Below are 14,934 nucleotides of genomic sequence, written 5' to 3'. Positions count from 1 at the left end.
AGATATCCAAAAAGATTAGAGCTATTGGAAAGAGTTCTGGAGCATCTGAGGGGCTTTTAGGTCAGGTAATTGGAAGGTAAACATTGATTCTGTGCATTAGAAAAAGAAAATCTTTAAACAGCTTGAAAGGTTTAATATCTTTATTAATGATCTCGAGGGGCTAAACAAACAGCATATTAATTCACAGATGATACTAAGTTGACAGTTGCTACCAACAGCAGAGAAATACTACAAAAGTGCTGTAGGGAAATCAGAAATATAGACAGAGTAAGAATATGATATTCACCTTGGACAAATGCAAAATAAACAACTTGGAAAAGATTATCTCCAACATGGATATGAAGGCTATGGCTATACTTGCACTTCAAAGCGCTACCGCAGCAGCGCTTTGAAGCGCTAAGTGTAGTCAAAGCGCCAGCGCTGGGAGAGAGCTCTCCCAGCGCTGTCCGTACTCCACCTCCCTGTGGGGAATAACGTACAGCACTGGGAGCCGCACTCCTAGCGCTGGGGCTTTGACCACACTGGCGCTTTGCAGCGCCGCAATTTGCAGCGCTGGAGAGGGTGTGTTTTCACACCCTGCTGCAGCGCTGCAAATTTGCAAGTGTAGCCATGGCCTTAGTGTGAGCAAGGTACTGGTAAACGAGTAATGTGAAAAGTATACAGGTCATTACAGACAGCAAGGGAAAAAGGAGTGAGTAGCTGTGTGACAGAAAATATCTCTCCTGTAATAATCTTGGTAAAAGGCATGCCTCTGAAAACTCAGTTTGCTGATCAGTAGTGTCCTGGTAAAATAGGTGTGGCAGCATCATATGTGAAGTTATAAAAGTCCCCTTTATGATGTTCTAAACCCCACGCCCCAGCCAAACAGAAGCTGGCAAACAGGTCTGTCCTAAACAAAGAAATGTGTGCTCTACTTAATTTGCATTTAAGCAGTAAACAGAGTCATCATCAAGCAGGAGGGGAACACAAAGGAAGCTCTTTAAATCAGAATTAGAGGTCTTTCTAAAGAGACATGCTCTGCAACTCATTGGGCACAATACAAGAATCACTGGGTAAAATTCCATGGTCTGAGTTATGCAGGAGATGAGACAACATAATCATAATGGTCCCATCATAGATTTTTAAGGCCAGAATTTTCCCAGTGACAACCTCTTCACAAACCACATTCTAATAAACCAGAGAGCAATGAATCCCAGAAATCAATGCAAAATGAAGGAAGGAACATTAAAACACTTTCTCCTCCATTTCAATTTATCTACTGTATGTTGCTCTATCTTTCTTCTTAACAACTTTTATCTAGGTTTTTAGATTTGCATCTAAGAGGCATCACATTTGGTTCTGGTTTGTATAAGATATTACTTGATTCTTAGCTCCTTGCCATTGAGGTACCCACACTGATTGGCACACAATCACAGCATAATGCCACCCTCCTCTTCTACCGCCTACCGCAAAAGGAAAATGGCCAAGTATTTAGCTAGGATGGACTAGGATCAGTATCCTTGTATCGAAAGCTTTTAAGTGTCTCAGCTGCAATGGCTGTGTAAAAGTTTAACAGGCTGCTGCGAGGCAAACATCTCACATTTGGGGATGGATTTGCCCAGAAAGGACAGGTCCTTACCTGTGCTGGCCCAAGGAAGATACCAAGGGCAGCTTACGTTCACATAGGTCCCAGGTAGCCCATCAGGCCAGCAGGCATAGTCATCCAATGTCCTGCTGCAGAACTTGCCTTCTGCAGAGAGATGGAGAATGGGATCAAGCATTGGCCTTGAACCATGATCACTGTGAAGAGCAACCATTGGAAAACAGAAGGAATGAAGGCAAAGCAGCTGCACCACATAACTGTAAAAGGTTTTATTTTATTTTAGGAAGGGGAAGTAAATACCATTTATCCTCACCCCTTACAAGAATAAAGGGAAGGGACTGAACCTCCCAGGCTGCTCTTTCACTGACTGAACAAATGGGCAGGATGATTGTGGAGGTGACATCGCAAAGATCTCATGCCATGGTGCCACAATACCTGAAGCTAGAAGCTTCCATCCTGCCCCGGTGCCAGGTATCCTCCTCATCTCTCTGCCTTTGTATAGCCCAGTCTCTCACATTGGTTCTCTCAGCAGCTCATCTTCTTGTTATGAATGCTGTATATAATCTCTCTCTGAGAACTGGTTGCTATCATGATGTTGTGAATTCTAAACTAATACATTGATACATTGCTGATATGCCCACATAAATTACCATAGATCAGCATTACAGCTTATTCAATGTGCTAACACTACAGCTTCACATTTATTAAACCGTCAGTCTTGGAGGTGATCACTCTGAGCATAATGGAACAAAGGGAGATGAATGTCTCCCTCCCACTACTGCTATCACTATACACGCCATTGCAGCAATACAACTAACAGAGGCAGCTATGGGGAAATGAATAACATTTTTAAAAACAGTGTTTTATAAATGTAATTTGAGACTCGCGCGGTTCTTTTCAGAGCTTTACTGTAGCACACAGGCACTCTAGGAGCTCCCACGGCATGTCCAATTGTGGGCTGCATTGTCAGCAAGTCCCAGCAATTTGCCAAGCATAACACCGAACAGATTGCAGTTCATGGTCTCTATAGGCTGAAATGTTTTGTTGAAGATGAGGGCAGCTGCATTCTCATTTACACTAAGGCCCCTTTACACCACTCTGACAAATAAAGGGCACTTAAAGTGGGTGTATATTAAGGGGACCGAGTGTAAATGGAATATGGCCTTATATGTCCAATGCAGGACTCTCCTTGAAGATCCCTGTAGAACACTCCTTGCTAGGACCTATTGTCTCCCTTGGGCTGCTCCTCCACATGAAAGGCTGCAGGGCACATTGCAGAACTCCATGGGTGGCATTCATCCTGCAGGCTGCACTGACAATACCACCTGCCTTGGAACCAAACATGAGCTTGGCACTGCAAGATACTTTGGGCCATGGAGATGAATGGTTTTATAGCACAAAAACAACGAGGAGTCCGGTGGCACCTTAAAGACTAAGGGATTTATTTGGGCATAAGCTTTCGTAGGTAAAAAACCCACTTCTTCAGATGCAACAATGCAAAAATGTGGGGTTTTTTTTTACCCACGAAAGCTTATGCCCAAATAAATCCCTTAGTCTTTAAGGTGCCACCAGACTCCTTGTTGTTTTTGTGGCTACAGACTAACACCGTGGTACTTGACACCATGCAAAGTTTTATAGCAGAACCGTTCCATGTAATCTCCTCTCCCACAGCCTGCAGGGAAACCTGTTATCCCAGGAAGCAGCCCAACACAAGCAGTGGGCTGGAGAGATTGGAAATGGAAATGGAGTTATGGAAAGGGAGGACTTTGTGTTTCCTTGCCCCAATTAGCAGATGTTTTATAAAGTAAACATCCCATTCCTGCCAAGCATTACCTGTCACAAGAGGAGGCGTCTCATAGAGATACTTCAGGCACTGGAGCTGATATTCTTTCCACTTCTGCATCACTTCAGAGAGGGACCCATATGCACTCTGTAAGAAAAAAGTCTCAGGTACTTTAGAGCCAAACCAGCTGCTTCACAGACAGCCTAGATAAATAAAAACACAGCTGTAGCCCAGTTAGATCTACCCTGCAAGTACTAACATAGTCCTGTCAGATCCCTATATAAAGAGGAAGAAGGAAATTCAGAGTTTCATCAGGGCTGCCCAGAGGATTCAGGGGGCCTGGGTCAAAGCAATTTCGGGGGCCCCTTCTGGGCTGCCCTGAGTTTCATGATCATAAAGAGCCTCTGTTGCATGTTTGTCTCAGGACAACCAAGAAGACGGCCAATGCAAAACACACAACCTGTCTGACATGGTATGGAGATTTTCATGAAAAGGTTATGGTCACGAGTGATGCTCATTTTCTGACTCATTACCTCCAAACAAACCTTTCCAATGAGCAGGGACATCAGTGAGCCTTCTTGGAAAAGGACTTCTAGCCAAGAGCAGCTTCTGTGATCCCAAAATTGAGGCCAAGAGAACCCAGGGTTTTCAGCTGACACGGTCCAAGCGCTCCTCCAAAGCAGGGGCTGAACTTTCCCCTCTTACTGTGTCTTCTGGGTGGCAGCTGCTCCAACATCTAGCACACTTCCCTGCCTTTCCGCCCCCTCCCCCCCCAAAGAGATCTGCCTCTGCACATTGCACAGACACCGACTGCCAGCTACTCAGAGTTTCAGGAAGAGAAGTTTCTACATTTGGTCACTGATGATTAATGTGACAATAGTGAAGCCAAGTGAATTAAGTAGTAGGCATCCTAGGTGGCTCTGACGGGCCCATCTTGTTGCCTGCATTTTCCCTTGTGGTCTTTTAAAAACATCAAACTAGCAAAAGCTGAATTATGAACATAAGAACTACCATCCTGTAACTGACCAATGGTCCATCTAGCCCAGCATCCTATCTCAGAGAATGGCGCAGCATGGATGCTTCAGAAGGCATAAAACCAGCAGCATGAACCTAATTGTGCAATACTCTAACACAGGGTGGGGAAACATCATCTAACCGCAGCTGTTGATCAGTTTATGCTTTGAAGCATGAGGATTAAATGACCCTTGTAATTTTACCCTGGCTGCTTTAACGGCCCTTTTTGTTTTTTAATCCCTTCACATATCCAAATCTTTTTTGTGGGGGTGGGGAGAAGCCAAGGGCCTGCACAGTATCATTTTAAACTGGCAAAAAAAAATATGAAGCCGTTTTTAATTATACAAGAGTTTAAAGAAAACTGGGCTGGATTCTTTCCATTACATCAACGTGACTCATCAATTGCCCTGCATTTCACGAGTGTACGCATGAACAGAATCAGACTCTACATTTTTAGAACACGGCACTTTAAGGTTCCCTCTGCCAGCATTGTACTCCTTCCTATAATTCGAAACATTTAAAATGTTTGTGAAGAAAAATTTGCACATCAGGCCTCTGCCTTGAGCAACTAACCCACCCAGAATAGGGGTCACTAATGGGAGCACATCATAACCATGCTCAGACATACAAGCATGACAATATTGCTCTCATAAACATGAGCTATGTGAGGGCCTGGGGACCTTATTGGCCAATGCATGCTTCCAGGTGCTCCTCTGCTCTTGACTAACATATTAGTAACGTTCGTGAAGATCAGAGCTCATGACAAAACCCAGCAAAACGCTGATCAGGGTGAGCTTCTGATGACGAGCAAATGAGTCACTCTCCTGTGACAAATGTCCCAGAAGCCCAAATGAGCAGCCAGTAACGCGATCATCATTATGTTCATTCATAAATGCCTCAGGAGGCATAATGAGGAGTGGAACTTACTTGCCTAAACACAACACGGACATTTATTAAGTGCCTGTATTTAAGTGTAAATTTTAATAGTGGTTATAGTCTTTGTCTAGTTGATGCAAAGCACCCTGGACTGCATCTTGCCAATGAGGGCTGCATTGCCAGTCAGATTTTACCCATAGTCCTCACAGAAGGCTATTGGGACCTTACATGCTCTGGATGTCTGGGGGAAAGAAAAAAACAAAACAAAACAAAAAAGCACAAAAACACCACACCACTTATTTGAGTGCCTAAAGTTAGAAAAATCTGGCCTTCTCCTTATTAAGTTAGAAAGGCATTCACAAGCCAGAGCTCATTTTCTTCAACTGGATTAATTGTTCCTGAATATTCACCAAATAACCTGCTGAACGAGTCATTTTCAGACTATGGGTTGTTTAGGGGTTGTTCATTGTGACCAGTCACTATTCTTCTTGTATGCTTGGCCACCTAAGTCACACGGTATTGTTTCTTCTCTTTCCAACTGCATGGGAAACGTTTTAGAAACAGTAAAAAAAAAAAAAAAAAAAAAAAAAAAAAACCCAGCACATCCAGGATAAGCTTTTGGACAATAATCCTTTGCCCTAAATTTGTGGTGCTACTAGGATTCACAAAAATTTTCATGGACTATTTAGTAATCATCCCTACATATGACCCCCCAAATCACAGCAAACCAAATTCACCCCTTTATGCTGTATTGAAAAACGTGTGCAAATCATTTTAAATTAAAAACTAGCTGTAGTCAATTACATAAACCCAAGATTATTCACATTAAGGTCATTAGATTTTCCAGAATACACTAGTTTAAAAAAAATAATTTTGGAAAAGGGAAAAAAAAAGTCATTTTTTTCTGAATAGATTTAAATTGTCATCCTGTGCTAAGGCAACTCTAATACAATTATTAGCAAACTATTATTAGCAAAATAGGAAAATAATCAGACATGTTCTCTTTAGTGAAGAAGACTCATTTGGGGATTTTTTTTTTATTACCAATATCCCGCTGCCAAAAAAAAATCAAATATAAATCGATTGTACAGTATCTTTATGGCTCTATGCACTCAGCAGTTTATAATTTGATTAATCTGAATACCATTTCTTGTTGCTCAGGTGAATACCAAATTAGTCATTGGATGTAAATTTTATACATTCTATCTACCCTTTTACAAAGGGACTTAATAGCTGGTGAACAATAATCAATATGATTTATATAGCACTATAGATGTGCAATGTAATCAATTACTCAAACTAGAGAACTAAATTAGTGAATAGATTACTATTATTTATATAGTGTCAAGTGTGCTAGACACTTTATAGATAGGTAAACATGACAAGGCCCCTGCTCCAGAGGGCCTACACCTAAATGGACAATCCATAGGCAAGAGGAGGAGTTATGGCAGGCAACAAATAACTCAAACAAATAGTGTAGTTAAGCACGTTGTGTAAGTATCATGATTTTCATCACTAGCTTGTTGCCATCTTGCAATTATTTTCAGTTCTTTGCTAAGTACTGGGCAGTGAGAGAAGCAGCACTAAAAGGTAGATAGCCGCCCAGCAGGAGAGATGTGTACTAAGGAAAGACGGAGGCGAGGACGGAGGCATGGCAGATTAGGTCGAGGTGGTGGAGTTTCAAGGCATATGGGGGGCTGCGTGAGGCATAAGTGGGAGAAGCACAAAGGAGGCAAGCAGTGAGGCAGCTTGGGTGGCATGAAATGGATTCAGGAGAATTAAGAGAGACAAGTGCAATGAGCCATTCATTGTACTAATATAATTAAGTGCAATTAATCTCTGGTGATAAATTATCCCATTCAGAAAAGTCTGAGGAAAGAATTCTTTAGAAAGCAGTGACACCTTTATATGAAATCCTTACCATGATTACACTATGTCTTAGCAGTTTTCACTGCACAAAAAAGCACTTTTATCGTTTTCCTATATCCTGGAGGTTACCCAGGTAATTTCATTTATTTGACCCCAACACAATCCTTGCTACACAAGTGCAGTTCCATGACACAAGAGTCTGAAACTGCAAGGAGCTCAACAATTTCATTTCTCATTGAGGTCAATGGAAGCATAGGCTGCTCAGAACTTCACAGAACTCATGCGTCATCTTGCAGGACAGGGCAAGTTCTCTCCCCGTCTCTGATACAGCTTGGAAAAATGTGGCCTTTTCTCAGCTCCCTATTGAGTTCCCTCCCTTCTTGTCCATGCATTCCCTGCCCCAGCCTTGTGTGTGAAAACAAAAGTTCTCCTTCTACATTGGCTTCAGCTTGCCCAACCCATTCCGTTGTGTCCCATTCCAGTATATGTAATGTCCCCAGTTCATCACCAAGGACTCAATTGCTAACACATGATCCAATGGCTGGAAGCTGAAACTAGACAAATTTGGATTGGAAATAAGGTGTAAAATTTTAACAATGTAATTAACTAAAGGAACAATTTACCAAGGATCACTATGGATTCTCCATCACTGACTATTTTAAAATCAAGATTAGATGTTTTTCCAAAAGATCTGCTCTAGGAATTATTGTGGGTAGGTTCTATGGCCTGTGTTATATAGGAAGTCAGACTAAATTATCACAATGGTCCCTTATGATCTGGAAATCTAATCAACTGTGATGACAAAGACTAGGAGCTAGGAACTGCCAAATTCTAATCCCAACTCCCAAAGTGACTCCCCAGGTGACACTGGCAAGTAAGTTCATTTTCTCTATCTGTGACACAGGTACAATACCATACTTACATCACTGTGGGGTTGTGTAGATCCATATAGGATTATGCTCCTACAGCTCTTTGTAGATGTGACGTGCTAACAATAATCAGTAGTAATATGACTACCCTTACAGTAAAATGGTCAGAAAAACTGGTTCCCAGCAAAGCCTAATTTCCAGGCTATTTTGCTCTGGATCAGAATCCCAGTCTTGGGGGGACTGCGGATCTTATCTGAAAGCCTTTTAGAGATTGGCCTATTACTAGTTATGTTTTTAGAAGAGGCAAAGAATGACGGGCCAGAATAGAGTCTAATGAAAGGGTCTCTACACTAAGTGTCTGCATTAGAAAAGCTTCCACTTCCCAGGATGGGCAATTTGATTCTATTAATAACAGATATAGGCTTGAATTTACAACACTGAGTTTAGTCTTCTGATCATAGCCCTAAAGGAGCAGAATACAGCACTGAAACCCCAGAAAGTCCTCTGTAAACAATTATCACCTTGTATCCAACAGGGGGTGAGAATCTCCTCTCTCTGGGGAGGGCAGTTCTCAGGTTTTAGTGAATTTGGTAGTGACAGTCCCTCAAGCCACAGACCAGGCTCAGACACATCAGCATTAGCGCAAACTTCTCTCAAAGTGCTCTTCACTCAACAATATGCCTCAGCCCAGACCTGGACACTGCTTCTTCGAGCATGAAAGTGATTCATCCTCTGGTCCTTTTTGGTCTATGGCTTCTCGTATAACTGTCACAGTACGTGTCCATTGTAACAGAGCAACGACTCACCGGCGCGGCACATCCTGATGGTCGTCCAGGGAATTAGCTTTCCATTCTCCAGAGCGCCCTCTCTCACCCACTGTCTCGCCTTTCGCTAGCCCCCATGTCCCTCCCGGACCCCAGTGCCCCTTTCTCTTGGGGGCTGCCCCCTGTCAGTATCCCCACAGTTTCTGGGTCTCCCCATCCAGGGGACCCCCACCCACTACCTCACCTCAGTAGAAGGCTACTGCCAGTCACCATCTGTTGCAGCGCAGGCGTGCGTGGACAGAGCTCGACCATCAATATGATTGAAAGCAAAGTCATTTTATTTCTCTCCAGCATACATCTTTATACTCTTAAAGCAGGCAAGCAAGCAATTGCTAATTGGTTAACAAAATACACACAAGCACTGCTATAACTTCATAGGGTAACATCATCCTAGACAGCCTTCTAATTTATTATCCTATTATTGCCTGCTAGAGAGAAGTTAGCCAAGGCCAACTTCTCATAACAAAACTCACAGCCTGATTAACCCAACCTAAAAACCTAAACATCTCAAACTTCCCACACTCTCATGCACAACAATCCCACAACCATCTAGCCCCCGTTCACTGGGGCAGACTGCAGTGTACAAGCCACTCATCACAGACAAGAGGGGTTTGGATCTGCTGCCTCCGCCTACCCTTGGGCTGCCCCCTGCAACCTCAGAACCTATTTGGCCTTGCACAAGGCCAGCAGCCTGGGGAGTTGCCAGGCAGGAGCTCCTCTCACCTTTCCCCAGCCCTGCTCCACCTCAGGCATCCTGGTACACTCCCCAGCAGCCAGGCCTGTCTCCCTCCACAGCTAGAGGAGAGACTCTGAGGCTGTGGCTACACTTAGCACTTCAAAGCGCTGCCGTGGCAGCGCTTTGAAGCGCTAAGTGTAGTCAAAGCGCCAGCACTGGGAGAGAGCTCTCCCAGCGCTGTCCGTACTCCACCTCCCTGTGGGGAATAACGGACAGCGCTGGGGCTTTGACCACACTGGCGCTTTGCAGCACCGCAATTTGCAGCGCTGGAGAGGGTGTGTTTTCACACCCTGCTGCAGCGCTGCAAATTTGTAAGTGTAGCCAAGCCCTGAGCCTAGCAGCCCCTTTATAGGGCCAGATGTGGCCTCACTGGAGCATGGCCCAGCTGCGGCTGCTTCCACAATCAGCCCAGGCTCACTGCTTTGCCCTGCCACAGCCCTCTCCCAGGGCTGTTTTAAGCTCTTCAGGGCAGGAGTGGGTGACCGCCCCGCTACACCATCTTATGGTAGGTTTCAGAGTAGCAGCCGTGTTAGTCTGTATCCGCAAAAAGAACAGGAGTACTTGTGGCACCTTAGAGACTAACAAATTTCAGCATAAGCTTTCGTGGGCTACAGCTCACTTCTTCGGATGCATAGAATGGAACACACAGACAGGGGATATTTATACATACAGAGAACATGAAAAGGTGGAAGTATGCATACCAACAGGAAGAGTCTAATCAATTGAGATGAGCTATCCTCAGCAGGAGAAAAAAACCTTTGAAGTGATAATTGAGATGACCCATAGAAGGTGTGAGGAGAACTTAACATAGGGAAATGAATCTATTTCCCTATGTTAAGTTCTCCTCACACCTTCTATGGGTCATCTCAATTATCATCTATGGGTCATCTCCGAAGAAGTGAGCTGTAGCCCACGAAAGCTTATGCTGAAATAAATTTGTTAGTCTCTAAGGTGCCACAAGTTCTCCTGTTCATCTTGTGGTAGAATTTTGTTATGTGTCTGTCTGCCCAGAAGGACATGGACTGACACCCCTCCTCACTCCCACAACTCATTTCACACAGAGCACAAAACAACCTCCAGCCGGTAACAGCTTTTAGTCACTACTGGGATGGAATGGATTAAATCCAGTGGTTTGAAAGCAAGTGTCAGCATGCCATTATTAGTTCCCTGAGTCAGTCTCTAACCCAGTTCTCAGTTTCTCTCTAATGTGGTGGTGTCCCTTATAGACCTGAAGATAATTAGTTTTCTCTCAAGATTTTTAAAAAACTTTTTATCTGGAAGAGAAATCAAGGTGTTGGGTTCTTTTGCAGACACTGTAGTGACAGCTTAGGTAAGGCTGAACTCCAATTTCAGTAATAAGGCAGATTTTGCCTCCACATCTTTACCTTTCATGAAAAGATACCCAGAATCCATGAGAATTGGTTAGGGGGCTCCTTTGCCAGGGTATAATAGGTCTTGAAAGTCTGAGAAAAACCAAAAGAGGCAATGACATGGAAGAAACATAAAATCGTCAGAGGTAAAGTCTGCAGATACAAAAATTGGGGGAGTAGTAAATAATGAAGAGGACAGGTCACTGATTCAGAGAGATCTAGATCGCTTGGTAAACTGGGTCAAGCAAACAATATGCATTTTAATATAGCTAAACGTAAATGTATTCATCTAGGAACAATTTAACTTAACAAAGAGAAGGTTAAGTGGTGACTTGATTAGTTCAATAAGTATCTACATGGAGAACAAATATTTAACAATGGGCTCTTCAATCTAGTAGAGAAAGGTACAACACAATCCAATAGCTGAAAGTTCAAGCTAGACAAATTCAGACTGGAAATCAGGTGTAAATTGTTAGCAGAAATTGGACCAATTTACCAAGGGTTGTGGTGGATTCTCCATCACTGAATATTTAAAATCAAGATTGGATGTTTTTCTAGGAATTATTTTGGGGATGTTCTATGGCCTGTGCCATACCAGAAGTCAGACCAGATGATCACAATGATCCCTTCTGGCCTTGGAATCTATGAATTTCTGGAAGTGGTATTGGGGAGGGCAATACTTTGACCACTTTGCTGCCATTCATGGGACTTGTTATATGCCAAATTTCATATTCCTTTTGCAGATGGAAGGTGAATCACAGGTGCCCTATAGACACAGATACAAATTCACTATAGGATACTCCACTGATAAAGTGCAGTCCTGCAGCTTGTGTGTGTTGAAGAGCTGCTTTGTCTGAGGACTACGTTGTCTCTTCATTTTGGGTGATGATACAGGGCCGAGTTAAGGGCATTTGTGAGACTAATGGTGTGGTTTTCCATGCTTTCATATACTTTTAAAGCATATTTTCCTTTTAGAAACAGTTTTCCACTGTTTATTATTTCTCCTTCACCAAGTTATGACATTCCTTCAGTTTTTTTTCCCACTTGGAGTTATGATGCCCAATTTCAATTTTCACTCCAATTTAATGTGGTCTTCTTGATTTAGGCAAGACGCAGTGCCTCTCTGAGATGAAGTAATTATTATTACCCTGCCTTGGCAACTGCTTCACTGATCAAATGAGCTCACCTTAATTATGCCTCCCAACTCATATTTTACAAGTTACTTGGTTGGCAGCTGGGTCATTCTGGACAAACCCCTCAGAAATGGCAAGCGCTGAATCAGAGCAGCCCTTCATTCAGAGAGAAGTCTTTATTGCAGCTTTCGAGAATGTTTTACACAACATTTCTGGTTCGTTAGTCACCAAGGAAAAATTACTCCAGGAGCTGGAGAGCTAATTTTTCCCCCCCCCCCAATGTTTTCCCTTTTTAAGTAAGTTTCTTCCCTTCTCTCGTTGGGAGCAGTAACTGATGAACACATGCAGGGGCGGCTCCAGGCACCAGCGCAGCAAGCACGTGCCTGGGGCAGCAAGCCGCGGGGGGGCGGCCTGCCGGTCATCGTGAGGGTGGTAGTCAGAGAGCCTTCGGCGGCGTTTCTGCAGGAGGTCCGCCAGTCCTGTGGCTTCAGTGGCAATTCAGCGGCGGGCACGCCGAAGGCACAGGACCGGATCACCCGCAGAACTGCCGCCGAATCCGCGTGACCAGCGGACCTCCCACAGAAAGCTCCCTGACTGCCGTGCTTGGGGCAGCAAAACACAGAGCTGCCCCTGAACACATAGAGGGAAAGCACTGTAGGAGTTACTGTGAGATTTCTGCAGCAGCTTCCTGCACATACCTGCCATTTGGCCTCTCTGTGAGCAGCAGGAGCTGCTCAGCACTTCTCCAGCATTTAGTTTTTTATTCCCTCTCCTAGCACACTGGGCCTCCATGAGGTATCCTTTGCCATGGGATCTATCTCCTGGTCCCAGATTAGTTGGTGGATCAGGGACAACACATCTGGAATGCTAAGGCTCTCAACAAAACAAAACAAACCAACATTCAGTTTCACTTTTCAGCATGGTTCTTATTTTACCTGAACTAGTTTGCTGGGCCCTCACTGGCATGGCACATCAGTAAAGCATTACCTTGCTAACTGCACCTTCAGTTTAAGCACAGTCTAGAATTAAGAGAGATCCTCTAGCAATCGATGCATGGAATGCTTCTCCTCTGGTAGGTCAGACGGGGTAAGAAGGCTCTTCTCTCCTACGTGGCTTTGTACTGGGGAACTGCCATTTTCTATTGCACCTGTCCTCAGTGATGGATAGGGCTGGGATGGAGAAGAATTACCAGCAGTCTTTACTCCTGCTCCTTGAAATGTCCTCCAGCATTTAGGTCAGGATGGAGCTCTGCCCACTGGTCATTGTGGGAACCAGTAGTCAATATGCTTACAGCTAAAGTTGACACAGATTTAGTTTGACAGCCATTGTTACCATCAAATGTTCTTTTCATTACAACTTCTTTCATCTGTTCTGACAAATGTTCCTACCCAGGACTTATTGCCTGGGTCAGTTACAAATCCAACATGAGAAAACGACTGTGCTCCTAAGCAAAGGCACAAAGGAAAACCCCCTTCCTTGGGGGACTCTGGTCACAAAAAGACTCAGGAAAAAAAAATGCAGCCACAGCTATAAGAACTCCAAATCAGAAAGTAGCCCTATGATTCTAGCAGAGTGCTGGGCAGTTCTGTGGCACTCCTCTCAAAAGGGGGATGAGACCAAGATGATACAGACTCACTATTAAAAAATAAGATAGATGCTACTGCCAAGTGCAGCTCAGTAATGCTATCCACAGACAAAGTGTATGGAGTACTTTACCAGCACTGTAATTCTTATTTTAAATGAGTTGCATATTTTTTCTGGCCCAAGGCTATTGCGCTAGCAAAACTGTGGAAGGGCTGTCAGAGGTTAGGAGAGCTGTAATTTAAGTCTCTCTCACAAACACACACCAGAGGGAGGTGAATCCAGCCCTCTATCAGAAGAAGAGTTGTTATAACATGGAATCTTTCAAGGGAGGGGGGGAAGGGAAGAGGGAGAAAGGGAAAAGATTGACAACCATATGAGGTGCATCAGCGGTGCTGTGAAGTGCTGCGATCTGTGAAGTAGAGGTCAGCAGCTTCACGTGCTACAGAGAGAGAAGGATTAACCTAATCAAGTAGGATTTTTGTTTCTTTTTGCTGTGATTTAAAAATGCATGGAGTCAAATTAACCCCTGATGACTTCTGTGGACATATGCCAAGGAAATATCTAACCCAATGCCTACGGAACCAGGCACATTTAAAGCACCTCACTCATGGACATAGAAAAGCTCTATGCTGATTAGTTCAGTGATAGGCCGGCAGGGACTAAGCAAAACAAGAACAGATAAGGATTTCCAAGATTTCCCCTGTAGTTATGAAACTGGGACATAGGGTGTGTGTGGGGGGTGGAGGGGTAGATTCCTTGAAGACATTTAAGATTCAAGACGAAAAGAGCATCTCCTTTAGGAGACAATGTGCATCTCAGTTCCAAGAACTGAGAACTTGCTGCCATGCAGCAGATGCCTAAGGTGATTTAACAGAACAAGGGCCCTCAATTTATTTACTTTTTGCCCTTTGGTAGCGCTTTGCATCCAAGAGTCTCAAACAATCTAACAAATCATTAGCTAAGTCTCACAAATACCATTGTAAGGTAAGCAAAATCCCCATTTAGACAGATGGAGGAAAGGGATGCACTGAGGGTAAGTGATTTGCCCAAGATTGTAGCAGCAGAACCAGAAACCAGATCTCAGTCTTTTACTGTTATCTCTAGACATTTATATTCCTAGTGATCAGAAGAAAACAAAATCACACGTATCAAAATCTTAACACCCCTCTTCCATCCTAAAAATACACCCCACATTTGTCTCAAAAACAGTGAATCTTCAGAGCTGAGTCGCCAGTTTTGATAGGAACACTTTATTCTACCTCTGTCATTGCTGTTTGCTCAGATACGCTGATAT

The 14,934-nt window shown here is 43.7% G+C and overlaps 1 protein-coding gene across 1 annotated transcript in view; it reads right to left on the bottom strand.

Moving 5' to 3' along the window:
* The window catches only part of GLP1R (glucagon like peptide 1 receptor), a 103,018-nt gene that overhangs the window by 58,945 nt on the left and 29,139 nt on the right, over window positions 1-14,934 (bottom strand). Inside the window, exons 2-3 of the mRNA XM_045010329.1 lie at window positions 3,416-3,512; window positions 1,619-1,729 (exon numbers count right to left, since the gene is read on the bottom strand). Coding sequence (XP_044866264.1) covers window positions 1,619-1,729; window positions 3,416-3,512 — 208 coding nt within the window. The remainder of the gene's footprint in view (window positions 1-1,618; window positions 1,730-3,415; window positions 3,513-14,934) is intronic.

The sequence above is a fragment of the Mauremys mutica genome, chromosome 3 (assembly GCF_020497125.1).
Source record: "Mauremys mutica isolate MM-2020 ecotype Southern chromosome 3, ASM2049712v1, whole genome shotgun sequence".
NCBI classification, from domain to species: Eukaryota; Metazoa; Chordata; order Testudines; family Geoemydidae; genus Mauremys; species Mauremys mutica.
The sequence above is the reverse complement of the archived record's forward strand: the minus strand, read 5'-3'. Positions and strand labels throughout refer to the sequence as shown.